The sequence below is a fragment of the Filicampus tigris genome, chromosome 18 (assembly GCF_054856515.1).
Source record: "Filicampus tigris isolate MCC_2025a chromosome 18, RoL_Ftig_1.0, whole genome shotgun sequence".
NCBI classification, from domain to species: domain Eukaryota; kingdom Metazoa; phylum Chordata; class Actinopteri; order Syngnathiformes; family Syngnathidae; genus Filicampus; species Filicampus tigris.
The window spans coordinates 8,730,021-8,756,366 of NC_141234.1; the positions used below are offsets into that span (position 1 = coordinate 8,730,021).

At 43.3% G+C, this 26,346-nt stretch overlaps 2 protein-coding genes across 14 annotated transcripts in view; one reads left to right on the forward strand and one right to left on the reverse strand.

Annotated features, from left to right (window-relative positions):
• LOC147132329 (uncharacterized) overlaps positions 1–26,346 on the forward strand; it is a 79,379-nt gene that overhangs the window by 31,462 nt on the left and 21,571 nt on the right. The window contains exons 1-2 of one of the 3 annotated variants that reach the window (XR_015082106.1): positions 14,885–15,232; positions 15,483–15,580. Coding sequence is in view for 1 of the 3 variants with exons in the window: in XM_086014703.1 (XP_085870829.1) it covers positions 15,483–15,506 (24 nt within the window). In the remaining 2 variants the exon portion in view is untranslated. Of the gene's footprint in view, positions 1–454; positions 488–14,884; positions 15,233–15,482; positions 15,681–26,346 lie in introns of those variants that run through there. The other 2 variants (XR_015082105.1, XM_086014703.1) reach the window with 2 other exon arrangements.
• The window catches only part of dync1i1a (dynein cytoplasmic 1 intermediate chain 1a), a 34,873-nt gene continuing 24,507 nt past the window's right edge, over positions 15,981–26,346 (reverse strand). For all 11 annotated transcript variants that reach the window (XM_086014699.1, XM_086014702.1, XM_086014701.1 and 8 more), the window contains 7 exons: positions 24,914–25,060; positions 24,063–24,176; positions 23,827–23,960; positions 23,444–23,588; positions 20,052–20,192; positions 18,309–18,434; positions 15,981–16,653 (listed from right to left, as the gene is read on the reverse strand). In XM_086014699.1, coding sequence (XP_085870825.1) covers positions 16,543–16,653; positions 18,309–18,434; positions 20,052–20,192; positions 23,444–23,588; positions 23,827–23,960; positions 24,063–24,176; positions 24,914–25,060 — 918 coding nt within the window. In that variant the 3' untranslated portion in view covers positions 15,981–16,542. The remainder of the gene's footprint in view (positions 16,654–18,308; positions 18,435–20,051; positions 20,193–23,443; positions 23,589–23,826; positions 23,961–24,062; positions 24,177–24,913; positions 25,061–26,346) is intronic.

Here is a 26,346-nt window from a genome sequence, read left to right on the forward strand (position 1 = left end):
GGCCAATTAATCTTTTATCGGAATTATACTCTGCCAAATATCAGAAGCAGCATCAGCCTAAAAAAAAATCCATATCGGTCGGGCCCAGGTATGTGCACTTTGCAGTGGTGTGAAAGGGCATTGCATTATACTGGTTGGCCTTTCTAATATTTCGTTAAGTGAATTTCGTTAAGTCGGCTAATGTTTGGCTGCTCCCACCCCCGCCATTTAAAAATAGATAAATAAAAATACGAATGTTGAGGCCAAGTTGTGTGCCAAGTTACATCTCATAGCCTATAGTGAGAGGCCGCAAATCCTCTCCTTGGCATTTGTTCCGTCTTGAAGAAAAAATACTTCAATCCATGGAATTAAACACTTTACATACAAAGATGATGAAGAGAGACATATGGGCAGTCAGAAGAGTGCAGGAAGGATTTCTTTAGCGGGCTGAGCTTTGTTCCCTGGTGTGTTCCAGCTCTCCAGCGAGGGCCTGGCCTGGACATAGTGGATCAGTCTTGGGCCAAAGGGGAGAAAGTAAAGGGACCCAAGTCTACACAGACGCCAGTCCCACCACAATGAGCCACTTTAGGCCCTTGTGGTTAGGCCTCAGAGGCTGGCTGCCAGCTAGCTGCAGCTCCCTCCATCTTGCTGCCTGTTCTCTTGACTCCCCTCTCCTATTTCTCGAACATTCTGCTTTTTGAAAAATATTTTGGACTTTGCATTTGGTCTCCCTTAATGCTCCTTGCCGCGAATCATCTGTCATGGAGGAGCGGGATGGTAGAAGTGGGAGTGATTTCAAAGAGGGAAGTATCGGGGCGGGGGGGGGGAGAAACCTCAGAGTTAATCCTGACAGATGGACCTGTTCTGGACCGCCCTCCCCCCTCCCCACCACACTTACACACACGCACACACACACACACAAACCCTCCCTGTTGCTCCCCCAGGGTGAAGAGGTCAGCGCTAGGGGGACCAGGCAGGTACTGCAGGTGGAGGGGTGGGAGTGAAGTAAAGTTTCCTCTTTCTGCAACATTTCTGGGTACAAGTTACATCATCACAATCCCAAAATCTTCTCTTATTTGGCAAAATGCAAAACATCTCTCCCGATAATACAGCTTCTAGAGTATACAATGTGCATAAATCCATCAGGACTCAATCATCTTCATTGATTATATCCTACGCGATACTTTGGAAATACATTTGAATATTTTTCTCCATCCATCCTCATGGCGTTGGCGAGGGTCCGTATTAGCATCCCACTTCAACCTTTTGATGTGCCTTTGAGGGGCGTGGCCTACTCTTACGACATCAGGAGCCTAAGTCGGGCCGGCGAATGTCAGTCTCCTCCATACTCCTTGCGGTTTTCACTTCGTCTCATGTTTGACTGTCCACTGCTTTGAAATAACTGAATTAACCTGAATTGAAATGCAGTAAACTGTGTGTCACGCCATTGAAAATAAAATTTTGCAGGTGCCTCTTGTCATCTGGTGTTGACTTTTCACAAACTGTTGTCCAATAGGCCGCTTGGTCGTTACGTAGCGGGCACTCGCCATTGTCTCATTGAGAGGAGGTAAAGGTCACGGCCCGTTGGGTTCACCGCATATCTTCATCCCGACAGCCGACCTGCCTGTCACGAGAAAAGATTGGGAGACGGAAGACAATGGTCCCTCTATTGCCCTCCCCTTAGCCTGGAGGAGCAACAGTTTAGAGAGAAGCTCTCAATCTCTTTCTTGTTCTCGCTATCTTTCCTTCTTTCCTCTCTTTCTTGGCTCTTTGGGTGCCACGTGAAAACTGTTGTCTACCTGTGTGAGAGATCAGAAGAGGGAGAATAAGTGCAGGGGGCAAAGGGTGGTCCCCCCCCCCCCACCTTTTGTTGGACTCGAGACACCCCGCTGTTTTTCCTCCTCTTCCACCCTTCCTTCATCTCAATGGAGACAGTATAATAAGGAGGTATGGTTTTGCCATCCCTCCTTCTCTCTCTAATTAAGTCCGTCGCCTTGAGTCGCTTCATGTTTGTGTCCGTTTGACACGCTGCTAAAAACGCTTTGACGTCTTTGTTAACAAAATCCCTCACAGATATACATCAACTGAAAGGGTCACTTTACTCCTACAGAGCAGTTGGAAAATAAACTGTGGCGACCACAGTTGTAGACCGTTTGGGCCGGAGAATGAAATGACAGATTAGATGTTGGACCGTTGGCTTTTGCTGAGATGAGCACAATCATAGAACCTTACAGAAGGAGAAATGTTTTGCAACCCTTCGTATGTTGCTTTTTCAAACACTTGATTGAATTGAAAACTTGAATTTCATTAGGAATCAGTTCACCGTTGTCTAAATTGTTGCCATAAATGTCAGTAATTTATGTTTTAAAGTTCTTCCAACTTAAAGAAAAAAACAGTTTTTGCCCTTTTTTTGCTTAATTGAAACTCACTTTTTTTTCTCACTTTCCATTTGTACCACTTGTCATAAAAACCAGAAGAGATCATCCAAGATCATGAAGTGCTTTAATTTTTAGTGAGCTCTCAGTGTTTTACCATGTTAAACAGTCCATTTGAAATCTCATGGATAACATGGTTAATTGCATTTTATAATTACAACTCTTATTTGGGTTGAAAAGCGTCTACATATGTGTCTCTTAAACACTGCTGAGATACTGTATATATAGCCTCAGCTTGAACCCGAGTCCCACTGGTACGAGATCCTGTTGATATCCCACATCAATGTTACCACGGTGATGGGATCATGCTGGAGACTAGTACGGTATACAACACAGTTCACAATTCACAATTCCGCCTGGCCAAAACTCAGACCTCAAACCAAAACCAGGTTCTCAAATTTTTAAGAGAAGGACTCAAGGAAGAATGGATTTGTGGTGACAGCAGAAGAGAAGGCAGGGAAGAGGGATGTGAAGAAAAATGTCAGGCGGGGGCGGAGGCGGGACTTCACCTCTGTGCTGACCTGCTTCCTTTTGAAGCGATTACCTGTCTGCTTGGGGACTTTCAGCACAGGACAATAAAGATCACATGCGACGCCGCATGCTTTTCGGCCTGTGTCACCATATGGTGATGTGTGCGCTTACACACTCACGCACACACACACATATATAGACTCTGAGCAGACACAAGTATGCAGGCGGCTACTTGGACTTGCAGGTAGACACATACCACAAAATCCCTAATGACTACCTGCCCGGTATTCTAGAATGGGGGTTGGTGTGTGTGAGTCTTTATTGTTCTGGAGAACTGAAAGAGCAGCTCTTGTGAATCGATGGAGGGCCTCTTTTAAAAAAAAAAAGAAAGAAAAGAAAAAAAAATCTCTGTGTTTTGATTGACAGCACCGAGCTCCCGGGAGGAAGGTTGAATGCTTGAGTTTCTGTCGGAAACACAAAGGGCACGCAGAATAGAAAGGCCACGGTGACACAGAGGAGGGAAAGTCTGGCTCCGCAGAGATGGCCATACTGGTCTCTTGAGTGCCGAACTGCAGTTATGTAACATAAGTCGGAACCGCCTTCGCTGTCAGAAAGAGGAAAGAATGTGGACGTGCCATCACTAAATAGTCACAGTGAGTTTTCAAGGGCTCATATCAATGTAGCCTGATTAAGAAAATAATAATATGATGTATTCTCTGTGTGCTGTCAAAACTGTTGTCTAAACAAGCAATTATCAACATGTCTATTATCAGAGGTGGCAAAGTACTCACAGTCTGTACTGTGACTCTGTAAAGCTAAAATAAATGTCTTGTAAATTTGACACACGACAGGGTGTTGTTAACCCCGGCAAATTTGAATGCTTCGTAATATTAAAAGTATATAAATAAAACTAGGCTTCAAAATTATATCATTGAATGCGCTGAAGCCACGCCCCTTCTGAACTGTTAACTGTCAATCAAATACCGCTACTGTCGATAGCGGTGTATACGTACACAATGAAAACAACGGTAGCTTTTAAACATTTACATTTCCTGTTGTACGTGAACCTGAAATTGAGCTTTATTGACTGGTGATGGTAATTTCGCCATAACATCAAAGTCAGCTGGGATAAGCTACAACTCGCTACAAAAAAAATAACATTTTAGCTGTCCAATACAAACACAATTGAGTTTTTTCCACTAGCAATAAAAACAATTTCACGCCAACATAATTCCTAAAACCACACTGCAAATAACTATTATTACGGTAGATTTTATTTAGCACCAGAAACGTGTGGCAACATTTTTGCAACCATCACTATGCAGTGTCATACTGTATTTGTGTATTTAATGGTGGACAAAATTACAAGTTCCCAATCCACCTAATAATGTCTCTCTTTGACAAGCCAATATTTAAGTCATCTTGTTAGAGGGTATAGCAAATTAAAGTAACATGTTCCTACAAAGCTCACAATGTCATCAAAGCAATTAATTTACATTCAAAGGGGAAGTCAACCCCCCCAAAATATTTGCAATAATATGTTGTATGTGACTTCACTAGTCTAATCACGGCATTCTAATTAATATTACATTTGCGGAATATGAGTTAAGCATCAAAATCCTCCCGTTTTTAGCCATCTCAGGGGGCGGCCATTTTGTCACTTCTGTCGACTAAAAACGACATCACAGTGGCTCGGGACTCGGGTAACAGTTGACTTCTGCTTAGAAGACAACATTGTTTAACTTCTAAAAGTGATTGCTGTACGTCCACCTTTCAGTCACGTTTTGACTAAGATAAGACTTCCATCTGTGTTTATTTCCTGTGTTGCTGTTGCTGTCCTCGAGGCTTGGTGGGGGGGCCCGACATTCATTGTGTTCTCTTGTAATTATTTTGTTTATTTGCATCCGGCTTCGGCTTGCTTGTAATTAAGGTCTGCATAAACTTTTTTGGTTACTGTACTTTTTTTTTTTTTTTCTATTCTGGGAATCAGCCCCCCTCCTCTCTCTTTCCTTACACCTTTTCGTCTCCGTTCTGATGTCGCCTCGCTCCACATCAGTCGACTTCATCAGCGCCTTGCCGGGTCGCACACACGCAGTTTCATGTGGAGCCTGTAGAAATGGTACGTGGATGTGTGTGGGGGACTTTGATTCTAATCATCTCGTCGCCGTTTTCTTAATGATAGGGCTGGTGCCGCAGCTACTGGGTGTGACACCCGAGCAGGTCATAAAGCTGGCAGTAAGGCACCGTGTCAGTGCAGGGACGTAATGTAACGTGCGCTATCATGCGGACAAACGTCACTTCTTCCACTTCCACACGTTTCTGCACATATTGTTAGTGTGACCAATGGACAGAAATCACCGCTCATTTTTACCTGCGTTGTGCAATTTGTCTTTTGTGCGGAGCGCAGCCTTCATTGTTGAGTTTTTGCTTTAATTCCGTGTAGCCGTGACGCAGAAATGTTTTTGCAGCCTTGCGCATGTGTAGGAAACCTGATTCATTTTAGTCAGTTATGTCCTCTGTCTTCATGGTGTCGGCGCTTCAAAGTTCGCAGTGATGACATGCTTTGGGCTAGAATACACAGACGGTGTGTATGTTTCGAAGCGACGCCTCTTTGACAGTCGGACACACACAGACTGAGCGGTTCTGTCGGTGTTTATTGACGGAATGTAGATTGCACATAAAAAAGAGCCAATGAGCTGCAAACTGTGCGTGTTTTCATGATGATGCTGGTGTGTGAAATGCAGAGGGCCATATAGATTCACAAGCACACTCTCTCTCACACACACACACGCACTGATTGACAAGGGTTTGCTACCTGAGACTCCCGCCCCCTCACCCCTGTCTGCTACCTGCTCTCCCTTCCATCATAGGTTTTGATCACTGACCTGTCAAAGTCTCCCCCAACACAAATACACACACCGACCTGCACGCGTAATTTATTCCTATCCTTACTTAAAACATTAAAAGCATCTTATGAACCAAAGATGTCAGATTTCAAGTTTTAGGGGCTGGCTTTCTGCACATAGGTTCAGATTTATTCGCTCATAATAAGAGGATTACAGACACACAAACATGCACACTACGCGTCGGCCAAGGCTGGTTACTTCGATGAAAGGAGGTCTTTGAGTCAAGTCGCCTTTGATGTGGCGCACTAAAGCAAACGTTTTTTACATATTTGTGTTCATTTGTCCGACTTTATTAATGAGATTTTATCAATAGATGCATAATACTGTCCTGAATACCAATTTGCTTTGTGTTAAAACAGATTAGAGCACTTTATGCGGTGTGAGAAAAAACACGTCATTATGAGACATCCCATTTTGGGTCAGAACCCAGAACAGTAGCAGAAGGGAGAGTGGAAATGGAGAGGAGAGGAGTGTCGATAGATGGATTTTTCCTCTATTCCCCCCCGAGATGTCATGACAGCTCCTTTCATCCTGGCTCAGGCCCCCGTGTTAGTGCTGGCACCGCTCTCTGCCTGCCACTTTATACCTGACACACGCAGCCCAAACACACATGCAAGTGTGAAGCCGCCATACATGAAATCCGGTTGTGTCCTTTGGTAGCTGTGAAAAGGGTTGGACCACAGTGTCAGACTAAGAGCCAACCTACACTGGAGGGAGGAAATCCCCGCAGAACATACAGCGGAACCTCAAATGTAGAGCAACTCTCAAGTAGGACTGAACGGCTTTAAAAAAAAAAATCCAATTGCGATACAGATTGTGATTGCGATGTAATATGCATTTTTTTTTTTTTGTCCTCTTCCCATGTATGTCTTAAAAAAACAAAAAAATGACAAGCAATAAATAAATGTATTAGCCAGTATCAGATTTATTATAGATTGGTCAGGCTTATGTTAAAATAATTAGATAAATGAATTGATATCAAAGAAATTTACATAATCAAAGATTCCACATCACATATGCACACACATACACACGCACAAGTGTGGGGGGTGCATTCAGCGCCAACACGCGAGGTCTCCATGGAGCATCATGCCTTGTAATTACCTGAGAATCATCAGAGAGCCGCCAGCACCGTCACTCCATAATCACAACCTTCATCTCCGTCAGACTCGACCTTCCCTCACTTCTCTTGCTTTGACTTCCCCTCTGCCTTGTTTTGTCTCACTTTCCCAATTTCATTGGCTTTCTGCTTCATTCACTCCTCCGACTTTGGACAAACAATGATTTTTTTTTTTTTTTTTTCATTTTCCTATTATTTACTCAACAGCTATACCTGTTGGTTACATTTCCTTGATCATTCCTAAGCCAAATGAATCATTATCACAACGGAGAAAGAGAATTTGAGATACAACCATCCGTTGAGTGCATAAAAACTTTCTTCGACAAAAGATATCATAGTGGCTGTCACACAACAGACAAAATACTTGGCAGATTGTAGTGGAAGGCTAGCAATTGAGATCTTTATCGTAATTCATTTGGATCCAAACTTCTAATCAGGAATGTTTACATGACTCCCTGAACAAGCCACAGTCTTTTTCGCAGAGCTGGGCAGTTGACCCTTTTTTGCCGGTCCGGCCGCGACCCTCCACCCTTGACCTGGCTACCCTTCCATCCGCGACCCTCCGGCCATATTCATAAACATTGTCGGTCTAAAAAGAAGTCTTTCACCGAGAAGGCTGAGATGAAATTTGGCCACCTCGCGAGCACGTCACACGCATGAAGGCCGATTAGTGGGCCGGACTAAAATCCACTTCCATGCTTAGTCCGGCCCTTTTTAAAAAATTTGTCATCCCCCAGCCCCCGCCCCAAAAATGGGCATCCGGCCGGGCCGGAGGGTCCGACCGGTCCGGCCCAGGGACGGACTGCCCAGCTCTGCATTTTAGCTACTGCAATTTAGTGATGTAATGATCTCGGTGCTCCAGATTGCACTGCACAGACCTCTCTTTCCTCTATTCGTCTCATGCTCAGTTTGCTTATATTTCTCTGGTCACGCTCCGCAGAAACCACTTGTAAAAGCGTATTTATTTTCCTTGTTACGTTCCGTGTTATCCCTAATTGCCAGCTCATCTCCCAAAACAATGTTGTTGTTTATTCCCAACAAGGTCTCCAGTCAATTTAGTATCCAGTGCAAGTGGCCAACACTGCTGGAGACCAGCAGCAGTAGCCTCTTAATACTCGTGCTATTAGCCAGCACGTAATCAGCCAGCTTATTTCCATAAAACAAGTCATAAAGAGTTAGCCGTGAAAGTAGCAGTGTTGGAGCCACGGCTCAACGCCAGTTACTGGCGTGCACGCCGGTGGCTGTTAAAAAGTAGCCAGGATCGTTTTTTGTTTTTTTTGTTTTTGTTTTTTTTAAAGCAATCTTTTGTACCATCACCTTAAATGACTGCTGGTTAACTGAATTTCAAGCAATTTTGTGAGTCGGATTTACACGTTTTAACTGAGATGATTAGAAGCTATACAAGGCAATAAAAGAAAGATCCATAATGGGTTAAGATATCGCAGCTCACACTGTGGTGTCTGAAACAGTAGAAAATGGCAGACTTGCATTGAAACTAACCTTTGGAAAATCTTAACTTTGTTCATAGTTTTCAAACCGTTTTCATAGATTTAATAGAGTCATGGCAGTAAGAGAGCTACTTGTATGACCACTTTCCTGCTTATTGATGCTTTAAGCTGAGACCTAACAAGAAAAAAAAAACATTTACAATAAAGTAAATGAAGGTAGGACGGAAAGAAGGGGAATAACAAAATGACAACGAAGTGGTGCCAGTGCAACCAAGGTGAGGTTTACAGTTTGGTGTCCTGTCGCTTTTTTGCTCATAGCTACTGTAACCATTAGCAACTGGAAGGGAATGGACAAAATAAGATGAGAGGAGACAGCAAGGGAGGAGAATAAACAAACGCGTACAGTCGGGGGTAGGGTGGTGGGGGGGTCCCCAAAATGCTCAAAGCATTGAAAACCGCGCTGTCAAGATTCCCGACAAGTTAAACATTATCGTCTCGTCGCAACAGCAGCTAGCTCTTTTCCCTCAAAGCGTGGTCGGCGAACGAAAAAGAAGCCAGTCTGAACACGTCGCTGCCCTCCCTTGTAAAATCGAGCTTTTGGGAAACGAACGAGATTATGAAGCCAAGTCCCGCTCCCTGTCGGGGCGGATTCGCCAATGAGACAAACAGCTGACACGGTCCAAGCCATCAGCTGCTGACAGGCCACTATTGTAAAAGTACATCATTGTTTGCTCTTCAGTGACACGCCTTACAAATGAATTTTTCAACATGACTTGAAAAGTCTATTTGCATTTAAAAACCTGCAATTTCAACTTAGCCTATCATTTGTTTCAACTCATCCCGAGTCAACTGCGATCGGCTTCCTAATCCTAATGTGGACATTTCATCTAAAAAAATGGATGAAAATTGGCCTAGTTTTGGCTCTCCAAATTGCACCGTAAAAACTTACACAGGACGTAAAACATAGCAATAAAGCGAATAATACGATTTTCCCCTTTCGGTCGTCGTTCATTGTTTCCCCCAAAATTGCCAGTATTTCACAAATTCTTCCAGGGTATGTAACACATGATGAAAATTGTCAAGAAAGCATACATATTACACTATTAGCTGTCATTCATACCAACATTTCCACATGGTCATCCATTCAAGAAGCCTGCAACACACAATTTACGCTAAAAGCTGTCTTTAAGCCTAATTGCAATAATTGGTATTTTTGACCAGAACGGTTATTACGGTGATGAACAATTATGATATACACAAATATAGTACAGTTGTAGTGTATAATTCCATGATCATTTTCATCTAAATATTATGACCTTGTTCACGTGGGGGGGAACAAATGCACCCTGGGTGACTTCGCTCCTTACATCAGTACGTACCATCAAACATTAGAAAAAAATAATAATTTTGTTTTAGGTCATAGTGCTAAATTGTAATACATGCCATTTTTTTAAAAAAAGGATTAGATACCAGTACTCAGATTTCAATTACTTGATAATGGCATTACGTCTTGAATTTGATCCGAATGTGTTTTATGTTCATGAAATATTTTTCGAAAACACACCTTGAAGATAGCATAAGGTTCCCTCATATCTCACACTTTTTAGAGTGACACCATATCATTACTGACATGTTAACATTCTACTGCATGCTTTTGTAATAGTCTTGCTACATATTTGACCAAAGTGTTGCCTGTAACGCAAGGCATTCCACTCATGATTTATCATTCTGAACATGAGGGGCACTGTGTAAAATTTGGGAGTTAAAAGTAATTTTGTATTTGATGACAAACGATTGAGAGACATTGAAGTCCAGAATATTAAACCAACTACTTTTTTTTTTATCACGTTCCAATTCCAAAATCATCCACGAAAGTTCGATACAAACACATCCGATGCTCTCAGTGGATGACTGGACGGCTGACTTTGGAGTCTGGACGGGTGCATGGAGGGCATCCGCTGTCAAAACTGTGCCAAATATGCAAATGGATTACTGTGGTGACCCTGACAGAGGAAAGTTGCCTCTTCTTAGAAAATGTAAACCAAATGGTTTGCTTGCCTGGCAGCTTGGCCCTCAAAGTGTTGACCCAACGTACTGGGTCACATCCTCAACCCATTGCACTTGCTACGCGTAACCCAGCATTTGCTCTGTCTTTTTAGCCATTTCAATTAGTGTGACTTTTGACCCAGCGGTTTGTCGAGTGTAAAGGGATGGCAATGGCACGAGCGAATTTGATGGGAAATTCCCAATACACTCTGCCTATAGGCACATAACAAAACGAGGATTCAGGACGACTTTGGTTGTTTGTGTGCAAACTTGGCTTTTTCATGATGTCTAGGAGTGCTTCCCATTGCGCATATTGGGAAATTCCCTTGCTGTCTGGCCGATAGGAGTCGGAACAAGCCTGATGTCCATCGCAGTCACATCAAGTGGGCGTAAAGAATAGGAGAGATAGTTGTGTGTGTGTGTGTGTGTGTCTCCGTAAATCTTTTAGCTCTTTTAACAAGGCCGTAAAAGTATGTGGAGCCTCCTCTTGTCTACCCAACCTGCCTGCATTTTATGACAATTCCAGCATGTGTGCGGGTGTGTGTGCGTGTGTGTCAATACAACCGTTGTCTACATTCAACATGATCTGAAGGTTACCTGCACGAGTGTGTGTTGACATGTTTGCGCGCGCACACCGTGCGTGCGCCGGGAGACAAAGTGTATTGAGAAAGCGGCACGGAGGAGGTGGGGACGAGACGAGCTCCAGCCTGCTAGCCCCAGACGGCCTGGCTCCGCTGGGGCTGCACCCAGGCACAGAGCGGCCTTTGTCAGCATAATTATCCTGACGCTCAGTCTCCTCTTGACTGGAGCTTCAGTGTTGGCCGACGCTCTAGCGCCACCATTCGCCGCTGGGGGAACGTTGTGCGTTTAGCAACATGATGCAAGTGTGCGTGTGTCGTGTCATACCTGAGGCCCTTCCCACTTTTCCAACCTAAATCATATTAGTAAAATGACATTGCATTAATCTACTCCCAAGAGTCTGTTCTTCTCTTTTTGCAGTGTTTCTCTTGGCTACACTGCTGCCAGTACGTGTATGTTGATTATTTTGTCCAGATTTCTGTGTTGACATGTCATCTAATCTGCTCAGGGTTTTTAGAATCCGGCCGATATAAATTGAACTGTATTGGCAATGGGACAGTTTCACGAAACAGTCAGATTTCAAGTTTGTCATCGGCTGGCCATGTGTTGTCAGCATTTGTCAGTCCTCTGATTGGTTGGTCAGAGCAAAGTTTCTTACAAGTTCAACTGGAAAGACACATTTAATGAATGCATTTAAAAATCTGTCTGGTGGTGCGTAAGGTGTATTTTGTTTTGTTACTTGCATGAGACAAAGTTGCCCTCTCAAACAGGGTAGTTCAGCTGTAATTCTTCTTCACAGGAAATTTGTCGCGAGCACATTTTAAAAGTGTAGAAAATTCTCCTTTAAATGTCCTTTTAAAAAAAAATGTAACATTTTGTGCCGTATGGAAGGGCAACTTTAAAATACAGTAGATGACAATCAGATTTTCAAAACAATGCTACACTCTCAAGTGCATCAGTGGTTTGCCAAGGAGTCACCCCACCCATTTTCTAGTTTTTTTTAATTGATGACTTACAAATTCTGAGCCTGGTAGCGTAATTGCTCGAGTCATTTTTGAACATTTTTGAAAAAACACATCAAATTCAACATACGAGGCCAGTTGCCTCATTTCAAACTTTGCAAATTTTGCGGATGACCAGGATGACTGAGAATCTACACAGATATAAAGACAATCTACATTTTTAGCAAGCACATTGAGAATTGTATGGATACTTTGCGAGTAAGTTAAACGATCTTGTCAATTTTTCTATTAGGTTAACAGAATAGCTTATCAGATCATTATTAACATCACTTTATAGTGGGCATCGTTATTGTAAAGTGGTATCAAAAGTCACTTGTGCACCTGCTCCTTTTAATGCTGCCGGTCGAGATTTTTTTTTCCTCCCAATAGTTCTCCATAGATTCAGTGCAGATCCAAATCTGAATCAAATATAGCAAGCTAAAGCAATTTGATTATTATTTTTTCCTTCTCTCTGTGGCTTCCAAGTCTGCTTTCCGGTATCCCGAGTAGGACTGGATTACACATGCTGTCGGCCAGAGCTCTGGCAGCTAAACAAAATTTCAGTAAGTTAGAAAATAAATTAAGCTAACTATGTGTGTGTTTATGACGCTTTTTATTTATTGGTGAAACATGATCATAACTATAGAATAAAGTAACAAAAATAGAATTGGAAAATGTTATCATTGAACAATATGATGTCTCCCTTTTACAGTAGTCAAATCTCCCATGTTTTAGGAGTCGAGCAAAAAGTAGGGCGTGTGAGTCACGCTGCGTTCCCCCTCAGACCTCCACATGGCGCACGGAGTTTTTGAGAGCTCCATGTTTGAGCCAGGCGGCCTCTGACCGCAGGCTCCACGCCGGTCGCTGCTAATTAGAGCGCTGCTGGCTGATTGGGGACCGGCTTTTGGAGCCCTGCGGCAGGGAAGCGACTCGCATGCCTGCCAACCATGCCGGCGGGGTGGCCTTGCAACCCTAATGCGTTGTTCGTGAACACACACACACACACACACACAAACGGCCAGGCTTGTCTGCATGTGTAATGTTGTACAAAGTAAGCAAGCAGGGGTGGCAAAAGTACTCTGTTGTACTTGTGTAAAAATAGACTGGTATTATTTATTTTTTTCCAGTTTTTTTCCAAACCTTACGGTAAAATTGGGACTGAAAGTGTCTGGCAGTGAATGAGTTAAGTAAAATATTATAGACTGTTCCATTTTTTTTCCCCATTAAAAACACATTACAAACATTTTAGTTGTTCTTTTTGGAAGGCTGGAACAGATTGTCTTGTTCCATTTATTTCAATATGGAAAAAATGATTGGAGAAAACAAGTGTTTTACCAACACGGTCACAGAACAAATTCAACTTGCATCTCAAGGCACTCTCAACGTATTTGTACTTGATTTGCCACCACTGTCAAGTCCAAAACATGGCCCAGTATTTTTATTTCATTGAGAATCTGGTCTGTAGTATGTCATATCCATATATATACTGTATATGTTGATGTCGCATGTCATTGTCTGAATATGAATTACATCTCAGCACAGTCACATACATGATCAAAGGCGTTTTTGAGAAAACATTTGCGTGAAGAGACATATTTGTTTTAAACTTGATGTCAGCAGCGCTCTTTTGAGTGTCAAGGCACAGCAGAACTTGGAAAAAAATCATAATTCATAATCATAATTTTTCTTCGCGTTCCCACCACAAGACTGGAAGCCACAGACTCCGGGGCTGAAACGAGAGCCATGATTTCTGTCTGCTTTTTGTCACTGCCACACTTTTATCCTCCGTTTTTCTCATTTATTTATCAGCGGTTTCAGCATTCTGCCAATTAGTGTTTCACGGTCAACGCAGGAAATTGAATTACTTGCTCGGTTTGTCGCTGTGTCTGTGAAAAACGTCGTTGGCCGTTGGCCATTGAAACTGAATTGAATGCAGCTTTCATGTTACATTTCAATTCACTTTTTGGCCACGATAAGTTACATGGAATATCCATCCATTCATTCATTTTCTATGCCAGGTGCATCCTGGACTGGTAGTCAGCCAATCACAAGGCATATATAGGTAAACGAACCAAGCATGCATGCGGGCAGATTGCTAGTAAGGCTACTCACTAAATGTCTGGGATGACATTTCAGAATGAACCTAAAAAAAAAATTATGATTGTTTTTTTTTTTTACATTTTTTGGGGGGGTTGAAATTTTGACCCGGTTTTCTAACATCCACTTGGTTTTTGTACCCTTGAAAATGGTCCATACCAAACTAAAACAGCCCGAGTGACTCGGTCAATTATTTTCCTGGAATCTAGTACCACTTCACTCCTCTCTCCCGCCCCGTCCCTGCCCCCCAAAATGCCCCCAGCGCACTCATGCAGCTAAATTCCCAGCATGACTTATTCCTGATGGAGTATTGCCAAAAACGAAATGTTACCGGTTTGTTTTATTTTTTGGGATTGTATAATCACCGTACCTGATGATTCAATAGAAATGGTCACTTCGGTGCCAGTGGTTTTCAGCCGTATGTAGCCGTCCACACCCCCAAAAACCAACATTACGTCCCTTGTAATGTCGAACAGAGCTTTCCCATTACGTCTTTGTAACTTTTTTTACCACCGGACTTAATTAACCGCCCAAGAACTATAATGGTCACCTTTGCAGAGCCTCTGTGTGTGCCAATTTGCGTGAGCTAAATGATTGGCGCATCAGTCTTTGATTGGTTAGTTGTATTCATGCCATAATATGTTACAAAATAATAATCAAAAATGAAATCAGAAGCGTAAGATTTTATTAATATTCTACCGTCTGGTCATACAGTCATACAGACAGTTTTCTGCATGAACATCACCTCAACAATAGCAAGAGTACAGAAAACCAATGTCAAATAATTAACCATAAATGTGATTTTTCTGCATGTATTATGTGAGGGCCACACAGCTTGTAATTTCGTGCTTTCCTCCAGGTGGTCAGGCTCCCCCCGGCGGCCGCCGCTGACCTCCTGACTAGCTCATTTGGTTGGCACAAAACCCCAAAAGTCGCAAGGAGTAAAGCGTCCAAAGGTGCAGTTGATGGTAATGACGGCGCCACGGATGATTGAGGCCATTCATGGACAAGTGGTTGGTCGGGGCGCAATGTCGTCACTGCCCTCAGTCCACCAGTCACTTTGACAGTGTGCATTGCTCTCATTACCATCCATTGTCTGAGGAGGAGGAGGACAAAAGGCTAGTGATGAAATAACGACCTCGCTTTTTAGGTAATGTGATGCGGACGCGCTTGTGTACTGTTCATTGTGTGTGGCGGAGATCCCGCTTCACGGTTAACCACCTTGACCACCCGTTTCTTAAACCGGGGAGAAAAAGAATAATTCGACCCTTCACTCGATGCGGTTACGATTACATTCGAGATTTTATTCGATCGCCGATGCCAAGTCTGATTTGAAATAAGTGATCCTTTTAGAAACATTTCTGAGTGTATTGAGTACACTCTTGATTGCGTCTCCACAGGGATGCCAGCAGGCGCTGTGGTGATCCTGGCTGCTGCAGTCCAGACCTCAGGCTGGAGGCCAGAACGCCTCCAGTAGACTGCATGGCAGAAAGCAAAGGTACATTTTTGCATTCTGCCTCCTTAGACCTTTCATACGGTAAACTGGATTGTTTACTGATACAGAGGAGTTACAAGCTACACTTGTAGAAGCTCCTTTTCGCCCCCAGAGCAGAGCTTGAGATGCCACTTGGACATGAGCTGTTATCATCAGTTCATCAGGACAGATAGCTCCTAATGGATTGCATTTGTCGTCTCACCAAATCCAGTGGCCCAATCTCTGGAATCACTTTGCTTGTTCATAACAATCTCAGTTGGGATACTGTTCGCAAAATACATGACCCAATAAGTGACCTAGAATGTCATCGACCGGATTACACAATGTGAGAAAAAACATTTCTTCAAAGCTGCAGTGCACATGTGCATGTAAAGTAGACACAGATTGTCTTTTTCCCTCTGAATGAAATGTCTACTTGTGCATTTTATTTCAGAAGTCTCAGTGTACAAATGTTTCTTGTGAGCAACATTTAAGAAAAAACCTGATGAGGAAACAAAAACACAAAAAGCTTTCTCAACTGCCATATATTCAACTGTTGTAGTTCATGATAGAACGTCAAGCCAAAAAGGCCCATATGTGACAACCACACCATATAATCTCCGGAATACGCATGGAATGCCGCATGCAAGAAGCGCAATGTGAAGTGAACATGACATTTGTAAACAGTGAGTCTAGAGACCCTGCTCGAGTTTTTTTTTTTTTTTTTAAACGCTAGTGCAAAGCGTTTGTAGAACACACATCATAAGGCTAAGAGGAGAGCCGCTATCGGAAATTGTTAACCACGCATAACCCGACGATCCACCTGCATGTGCAGGGGGAGCAGAATCAGAACATACAAGACCAATAATAGCACAGTCCAGTGTACACGATGGCGGCGAACCAACACAAACATGAGTAAGAAGCACATGCTACGGTTGACACTGAGAAAAGCACACCGAGGCTCCAATTTGGTTTGATGTGGCGCTCTATGAAGCCAGCTCCATAGGCCCTTCCTCCTCGCCGTCCGCGCGGTTGGCACGGATCTCCATCAGCGTGCGGGCGAAGCGCGTCCAGTCGTCACTGTGGGCCACCGACAGCTGGGTGGAAATGTCGTAAAATGGAATTCATTACATGAAATCGAATCGAATGTTTCCAACTGATGTGGATGCAATTCAAGAACTTTATTTATAGAATTATAGAATAAATATTCCAATCATATAGCTAAATTAAATGTTTAATGTCATTTTCAGTCTATATGTGCATTATTTTTTTTAAAGGCATTTGGAAATCAATACAGCTCTCCAGGGTGTCTGTGGATCCTTAAAAAGTTTCACATGGTTTCCTTAATCATCTGTAAGATTGCCAGATCTTAATTTTCACTGCACAACGTGCAATGAAATGGGGGTACTTTACATTTTATTTTTCATTCTAGTTATGTCCAATTGTAACAAAAATATTGCTTTGGCACCATCTTGCCAAGGAGCTATGTTGACGTAATCGGTGGAAATTTTAGATTTTGATTTGAGCTTGGTCAAGAAATGAATTAAATTTGTAAGTCGAGGTTACACTAGTAAAATTAAAATAATAACAATACAAAATTCCTTCCAATTGTGGAAAATTCCAACTCCATCCCACGAACACGTCATGGTCCTATTTAATGAAGCGGAGGCCTTAAATTTGGCCAATGTGGCATAAAAAAAATTGGTCAAGCTTAGCCCACTTGGCCTAATGTGACTGTCTATCCCATTCATCCATTCATTTTCAAATGACAACAACTAAATGCCATTATTTTTTACCTTGTCATACCTCACAACAAATAGATGCTAAAATTAGCCCTTGTAAAATTAGTCGAGCTAACGTGCCAACACGTGCCTTGAGCTTAAAATTCCCGCCTGCTAACATTGCAGGTGGGGTGCTCGCGCGCTTTGCGGCAATGGCCACGTCATGTTGAGGCTATTTTACAAGGACACGAAGAAAAGGAAGGAGAAGCGGGATCAAACGCACAAATCCATAACAGTTCTGACATTTGGGTAAACGTGCAGGGCTAACAGACTGAAAATGATCCCTTGCGGTGTTTGTGGAGGTTTTTACTGTAGCATAAAGCACTTTATATTTTTAGTTCATTGCGCATGTCTTTCACCAGAAGACCAAACATACATGAAACATCGCAAAAGTCCAGTGTGGACAGCAAACACTCAGCAAAAGCGCCATGAAGTCACTTATATACAATTTACCACTTTGTCTCTCACCATATGTTGGCATCGTGATGTGTCATTTAACATAGAGCAATTTACATTTTACCACTAGAACTTCTATACACGAAAGAATTGGGACATCAAATCTGGCTACAGGGAGAGGACAGCTTTCCCTCTTCTGGGAAGAATTATGCAAGTTTTTTTTTTTTTTTTTTCTGGAATTGTTGTCGAAAAACATTTGAGGTCAGAGCTCATTTATAGATACCGTATTTGCAAGCTCATGAGAATGATTGACACTTAATCAGTCTGATTAGCTGTTTTGGCTCATATATATAGTTTAGTTCGTTTTGCAAACGTAAAATGTAGTTTCGATTTCGTTGAAAGCATTTTCGCTTTTATTTGATTTCATTAACGAACACTTTTTTTTTTGGGCAGTTTCGGCTTTCGTTATTTTTTTATTTTTTTATCAACTAAAATAACCTTGCCAGGGAACAGAAGAGATTAATAAGGAGGCGTGTACAAAGAGTTTTGTCCATATAGGACATGATGTTGAATACCTCCCCAGTATCGTAGACCCACACTCGTCCCTCCGAGTCTCCAACAGCCACTTCCTTCCCTCCAGATGACCAGCGAACTCTGTTGAGGGCCGACGCACCTTCGATCGTCACGCTGGCCGTTGGTACCTAGCAGACAACATGAAATGATAGTAGGCCACAATGTAATGTTGGCGATGATTACGCGTGCGCGTCCCTTTTTGGAAAGAGCACTTGGATTGCATCTTTAAGATGCCAGGAAAACATCTGATGGCTTTCCATCTAAAGTGTTCCTGACGTATGGCAGGCAAGTCTGACATGTCACCAGTGGAGACAGAGGCCTTGGCATCGAGTCGCCTCACACACACTCAGCTGCCACTGCTGCCGAGTATTTAAAAGCGGCGCTAACCACAGAGCGGCTGCCATTAGCCCGCTCGAGTCCACAGCTCCGCCCAACCGGATTGGAACAGAGCACTTTCAATTGACTGTATATAAATGTGCGTGCGTGCGTGAGAGTGTGTGAATATATACTGGAAATGAGAACCAGGCGCTCCGCACTTCTTTCTTAATGTTGTTATGACTGTGTGTGTTTTAATGCGATGCTAACAATGGAAGTCTGTTGCTCTTAGAATGTGTGTTTTTGTGTGAGTGTACCTCCTGTACATCCGTTTGTGTGTGTGTGTGTGTGTGAGCAAATGTTCCTCATAAAGCACATTGTTAGACCAGTTAGGCCGCCTGTAATGAACTCTTCCTCTGTCGAAGAAAGGCCCCCGTTGAGGGAACCATGGGAACGCCGTCATCTGTGCGCCTTCTGCAGACGAACACCCAGCGATCGTGATCACGTCATCGCGCGTGCCCAGTTTGAATCGATAAGGGACGGGACATGAGACACCCTTTTTTTTCCCCATTTTGGAGTAGTGAATGTAGGGGCTACATGGAAAACCAAATGTTCCGAGAGAGAAAGTTGTTGAGGACACTGTGGGTGTTGTTTCTATGGCAACCAAGAGAAAGGAAGACTCTTTTATCTCTGCTTTTAGCGGAGTAATCCACACTGCTCTGACAAAGGATGTTTTTTTTTGCTAGGAGATTAGAATGATGGCAATTTTGTTCCTATTGGATTATTCACCAACAAGTTTTACCACATCCTCATCTCTGCTTTCGAGATGAAATAGGGGCGGGAAAAAGATTAAAGTATTAACATAGCATAAGCAACAACCATGGATGAAATAGCCAGGAAATAAATTGACGTGCAAACGTCAACTTCACTTTCCAAATATTGACGACTCAAAAGTAAGTCCCGCAAAATAGCAGTAATTCACTTCGCCTATCCATTTCAGCTATTCTCTTTTTGCGACTCAATCATAAATCAGACACGACCGGACATGGTGACACGTCACCTGCTGCTACTTCAGTTAACGAACTATTACTGCATTTGGTTCATAGTTTGAGGATGCAAGATGGATGGGAAGAGGGTGGCAGGGTGTTGAAGTTGGAGGAATATTGTACAGAGGTTTGTAGGAATGTTGGGAGGGAGCCGGGACGAGTGGATGTCACCCGGCGTGATTTAAAGCGAGGGCTGTGGGAAACGCCCACGGGGCGACGAGGGTGGGGAACGCTGGGGTGTTTGGTTGTGTGGTTCAGGTCGAGGCGTAGCAACGGGCCCTCGGGACACACGTCAACAGAGCGAAAACACACCCGCGATGACCTTCAGTCAGCCATCCATCACGGGAAGCACACACACACACACACACACACACACACACACACCTCCGTGTCGTTGTTGAGGTTCCACAGGTCGAGGCGGCCCATGCCGTCCACGGAGGCGAAGATTGCAGGGTGCACGGGCGACCACATGACATCATAGACATAGTCAGCGTTGTCCTCAAAAGAGTACAGAGGCTTGTTTTGCTGAAAGAGATCAGAAGATGTTTATGACGGTGCGAAACAGCTGTAGAGAGGGTAAAAAAAAAAAATTTTAAAAAAAAGTGAACATTCGGGATGAGAACATTTGACTGACTAGAGACGGGGCGAAAAAAAAAAAAAAAAAAAAAGAACGCGAGAGAGAACGCAGAGAGGGAGTGAGCGAGCTTCAGACAGAGTGGCGCTGCCTCAGCCTTGGGGCCTGTCTGGGTGCACAGCCTAATTAAAAAGCCTCGCACATTCACACAGCACCATAAAACCGCTGGGAGAGATGAAAGGGAGGGCCCCTCCACAAGGTGTACTGTAACCTCAGCACAACAGCTGTCTGCAACAGCGATGGAAAGAGATGGCGGATGGGAAGGGAAAAATATGCATCCCGTGAAACAGACTCGACCCAAACGGTTAAGAGGCTGCAGATAAATGCAACATATTTGAAATTCCTACTATTGTATTCCTAAGTGCAAAGATGATCGTGGCACACTCTGCAGGAAGGCAAACGAAAGTTTTAATAATCAAATTTAGGATCTTTTATTCGCTAAATACAGCATGACCACGGTACCGTTTGCAGGACAGAATTAAACCTGGGGTTTTTCAACTTTTTTTCTTCAAGTTTTCAACCTAAATATTCATGACGTGTTCAATGGAAAGGAACCTAACCAAGTTCAATTAAATTCATTTCAATATTTTTATTTCATCGCTAGCTAATGTGCGTTGCTTACACTAACAGCATGGCTACAAACCGAGAGCAGCTAGTTTATAAAAGCAGAGTCAGTGTTGCCAACTTACCTATTATTCGTCCCCTCGAGCGACTATTTTTCCCCCAAAATCCACTTGCGGCTTAAATCCCTTTTAAGAAACAAACCACTTCATTTTTACGTTGTTTTCCGTATGACAGGAAAGGAGCCTGGTGTAAGGCAGTCACAGATCTTTTTATACTTGGAAAAATCAGCAATTTACCCACATCTTTTAGATTTTTGACCCAGAGTATGTGTTTCAAAGCCATACAAATTTCGCCGAGGTCACCTTGTGTGCAGGTCGACCCAAAGTTTAAGTACAGAAGAGTAATTGGCTTTGTATGTTTGTTTTATTGATGTGCCGGTCGGTCCCTCTTTTATGAAATAATACGACATAATCATTTTTAGCAAAATATGCTGAGTCATGGCTCATAGACACCCATAGTCTCCCGTTTGAGAACCAATGACCTACATTTATGTACATTCTGCAAAATGAAACATTGACCATTTTTCTTCTTTACAAAGATGTTTAAAAAAAAAAAGCAATCTCTTTCATGGCATCTGTAGTACTTTTAAGACCTTTCAATGGCAGATGTAATGTTCAAGTGTCATTTAGACCATTTTGGAAAATCCGATGTTAATGATCCAAGGGCACGGGCATGTTTACTGTATTGTATGTAACACCTTTGATTTTACGCCATTATGTTACCTAAGTGGGTGTGGCTGTTTGGTTCGGCGTAGTTTGTATATGTAGAGCTTCTATTGAGAGTCCCAAAATATCCAATGTACCATCCCCACAATTCAGTTTTTTTTTTTTGTTTTTTTTAGGGATACCAGTTATATTAGTAGAGTACACGTTGCTGTCTGCTTACTAGTTGAGGGAGAATTGTCACTTCTAATTGTGGATTACTACTGGAAGAGGATATCATGCTGTTTGTTTGACTTGTTTACATATAACGATAGCGTGCGGCACTGTGCTGTCTTACACCTTTATCTTCCTTGCTAAATGAATTAGCAAATTACTTTTAGTCTCTCGGTGCTATGATTTGACACTATTTGCAGCAGATGCAGTTATGGATATCCCGCAGTGAAAGTGCAAGCCTGATTAGAATTTATTGGCTTGAACTGTACCGTGTCGAATCGAGATGAAGCATGCCACTTGGGGGAAATGTACTGTAGCTTGGTATCTAAGAGCCAAACAGCAGAAAATGAAATAATAGTAGCAAGAGCATTCCATACAAACTTCTGTTAAGGCCGAAAATTAATAATAGCACCGTCATAATTTAGCAGCTATTCTAATAAAAAAAAATAGACTGGTCATAATTTTTGGGTCAACTAATATCCCTCCCACTTTTCCCCTTTAGCCCCTAAAAGATTGCATCCATAATTTCCACAGAATGACATGAAATATGAACTCATCAGCACAGCTTTGCACATTCCCTAAATTCCATCTCAGGTGAGCTTGCAAGAACAGTCAGCAGTTTTCTGGATTTTGTTGATACATGTCTCTTTACTATTAAAAAAAGAAAAGTGAAAAAGAAAAAAAAACATTTGTTTTTCCTCCTAAAATAAAGCGTTAAAGATGATTTGGAGTCAGACTGCAAACCTCATTTAACAGATCAAAACAACTACCGCAATCTTAAAATGCTGCCCAAGACATCTGGTGCCACTTGTGAAGCAACCACCTCTTCTGTATTAATCATTTAATGCGTCTTTTAAAAGTTTCATAAATATGCATCACTTTGAATCTTTGAAGTAGAAATCCTCTTTTTTAAGACTGGATGTCTTTTCCATCAACCCCTCAGTCAAGATCACCTCATCGATAGGAAGTTTCGAGAAGCGCATAAGTGGCACAATAACCTGTCATCAATCCCTTTACCGACTGAAGACGTTGACCAAAAGAGTTCATGTAAACCCTCGCTCACTGTCAGCTGCCGCGACTATTTCAAACTCCAAATGTTTTTACGAACCGCAGTATTCGAACTGCGCAATGTAAAGACATTAGCCCGGCTGCTTTTTGAAGGCCCTCTTGAACTTGAGCGCGATCGAGACGGTGGACCTGAATGTGCGGTCGCGTGTCATACTCCAGTTTGTGAAGGCTATGATTGGTGGGTGGAAGGTAAACCCCGAGGGGGGTCTTAGGTAAGCAGAGGCAGCCTGCTTGAGGTATGTAAAAGTATCTGTTTGCACACAAACAGACACACGTACTTACACTTAGGTATCCCGCGTGCCCACATACAAATATGGATAGGGATAAGAGGCAAAAATGAATTCCTGTGGTGCCCCTCAAAGGAAATGGAATTCCCAAAACCTGAGACCCACCCCATTTACGTGCGCTCCTTTTTGTCTTGCTCCACAGGAAGTACCGGTAACCTCATTGCCCGCTCTTGACTTGCGTCGCTGAAAGTTTCACTTTAAGATTGAAGTTGGAGCCGAACCATCAGACTGGTTGTGCTTCGATAGAATTTGACAGCGATTCGGCAGCTCCAACACACAAACGCTCACCTTCGTGCTCCAGAGTTTGACGGTCCAGTCGAAGGAGGAAGTGATGAAGAGGTGGGAAAAATCCACAGTGCCCACGGCGTTGTGACAGCTGATCCCTGTCACGGGGCCCTGGTGGCCCTCGAACATCTCACAGATCCCTGCCTTGCTAAAATCAGAACAGAACAGCGCTTACGCTACCTTTTGGGGTATAGTGGGCTGATGTGCAAAGGAATTGGTTTTTTTTTTTTTCCATCAACCGACCATAAAGATATAATACATTGTCCATGTACATAAAAGGCCAGTTTCTCTAAACAGATCTGTCTAAATCAGTGTTAGTGAGCGCTTCTCCTTTTTTCAAACATCCCAAATTTGCCAAGCGACCGTGCCGGAGTGTGTCCACCAACCTGCCGTGTCTGGAAGCAGTGTACACAGTGCCCTCCTCACTACCGACTACATAGTTGTTAACATCTCCCGTAGGGAAGGCCATGCCGGTCACTGCCACCGGTTTGGATTTATTGTACACCAGTTCCATGCTTTCCTACACAAACACATGCATACATGTAAGCACACACACACATATTGTAGACATTAAAGCCGATCAGGGAGGATATTTGACAATACGGGATGCCGTGTTGTGAACCTGAGGCTGAGACAGCATGTCCAGGCTCCAGGAGCACATCCTTCCGTCCGTAGACACGGTGATCAGGTTGTTGGCATTCTGGGTACCAACCACGTTGACACAGTACACGGGGTGCTACGCGCAAGGAACAGACACAAAATGACTCTCCTTATCCTTATTCGTCACTCCGTCATACCTTATCTCTTCACGAAACAAATTGTTCGCGGGTTGCTTTTTACATTATCGGGTTGCATTGACGTAATTCTCCGTACTGTACTAATAATCTTCATGTTCATGCTCAACAGCCCTTATAAAATAACCTTAAAACGATATACTTTCCTGACCCTACATTTCTACCCTTATTGTCATGACGTCTTTTTTTGGTGCAGCGTTCCCTTTAAATGGATTGTGCATCTGGTTACATGTTCTGCTGTGCAAATCCACAGGAGTGTGTGAAACCATAATGCCATTACTGGCTAGTAATTGATTTGTGTCCTGGGCCACACAAAGAATGCTTTCAGCAATCAGCACCATGCTAAGCTGCCCGGCTCTCGCTGAACGTAGAGGACATGAGCGAAGGCCTCATTATTTCGCAGCCACTTTAAGCCAACAGCGTGGTTGGCACTCGGTGCGCGTGTGTAGCTGTGGTTATGTATGACTCTTGTCCCTACGATGTAGCCAGTGGACTGTACGGCATATGGCCGAGTCCTTCGGCGAGGCTCGGAGAATGTAATGGACGTTTTGGGGTAGAATCTCTGATCCATCCATTCATTTTCTCGACAACTTATCCTCCTTAGGGTCGTGCCAAACACCATCCAATGTGACGCTAAATTTAACAACTATTCATTTAATGACATAATAATAAGGCTCACGGTGTGCGCAGCGGCCGACAGGGGAGTCCTCTGGACCGGGGTCCGTCTGTGACTGCGGTTGTCCCACAGGACGATCTGCCCCGAGTAGGTCCCCCCCACCACGAGGTTGGGATGAAACCTGGCGAAACCCACAGACACCACTGGAGACTGTGGATAGACAGGAGGGGGAGATAACAGCATGCGAGTGTGTTTTATTCCGAAAAAGTACATTTAGTGTTGTGTCGAACGCATCGTGCTCTTGATTTTCTTCCCGCTGGTTGATATGAAATTTTCATTCACTGTAATTTGTTGAACTCATTCACTGACAGTCACAAATGTGTCTTTTCACAGTCCAGCCATTCAAATCACAGGGACTTATTTAGATTTTTTGCAATTTTTTTCAAACATTAGGGTAAAAGAGCGTCTCAAAATGTCTGGTAGTGAATGAGTTAATTGCATTTCATGTTTTAGGTGTTTTTTATCTAATATTTCATATTCAATTCAGTACCACCAGGGAGAGCCTGCCAGTGAGGACAGATATGAACCGCAGGAGTGTAGCGCAACTTGTAGCGCGAGTGATAAAGTCTTGGCGCTGGGTGGCAGACATGACCGGACAAGACGGCGAGGGAGATGATGAGTTTGGCCAGGGCGAGTGTACGCCGAGGAGAGGAGGGAAGGGGTGACACTGGGACGTCGACCGGACAAAGGGGGGATTGTAGTCCTCTTTCCCCTCAGCCGTTTCACATTACAGCATCAAAACCCCAGCAGCCACTGGAGCGCTCACTGTAGCCTCCATCATGACAAGCGCACCCTTTAACCCCCACTCCCCTCAAAGACACACACGCACACACACACACACGCCCTCCCAATGCTGTGTGTATTGCGTCCGGGTTCCTCTTGACTGCTTTTCCCCTTCAGGCTTCTAGCCAGCACTCCCTGACCCATAGCCACTGTAGTATCTATTCTTAGGACTCTTCGGAAAAAAACAACGCAGCATCTTACGGTTACGCGTTCATCCCTCCATCCCGTAATCCAACATATTCAAGGAATAATAAAGAGCCGGCAAACTGGAAATACCAGAATTTCCTAACAAAGCAGTTGCCAATAAATCTAAAGGATTCCATGCAAAAACGCTCTCAAAGAACACTCATCTTCAATGCACGCATTAATGACTGAAAGTCTTAAATGACTTTTAGTCGTATAATATGATATTGCCTCAATGGAATGAACATAAAAAATGCAAGAGGGAAATATTCCTATCGGCATTATGTTGATCAGGTTTTCTGTAGTTAAATTCCAGTTTCAAAGCCAAAAAACAGCATCAAATGTCGGCTATATTCATCCGGCCTTTCCCACTGTCTCTCTCTCTCTGTCCCGACCACTGAGCCATGTGCAAACCAGCCGACTCCAAACCCAAGTACATTTTGTAAAGGAGACTGGAAAAGAAACCAGAA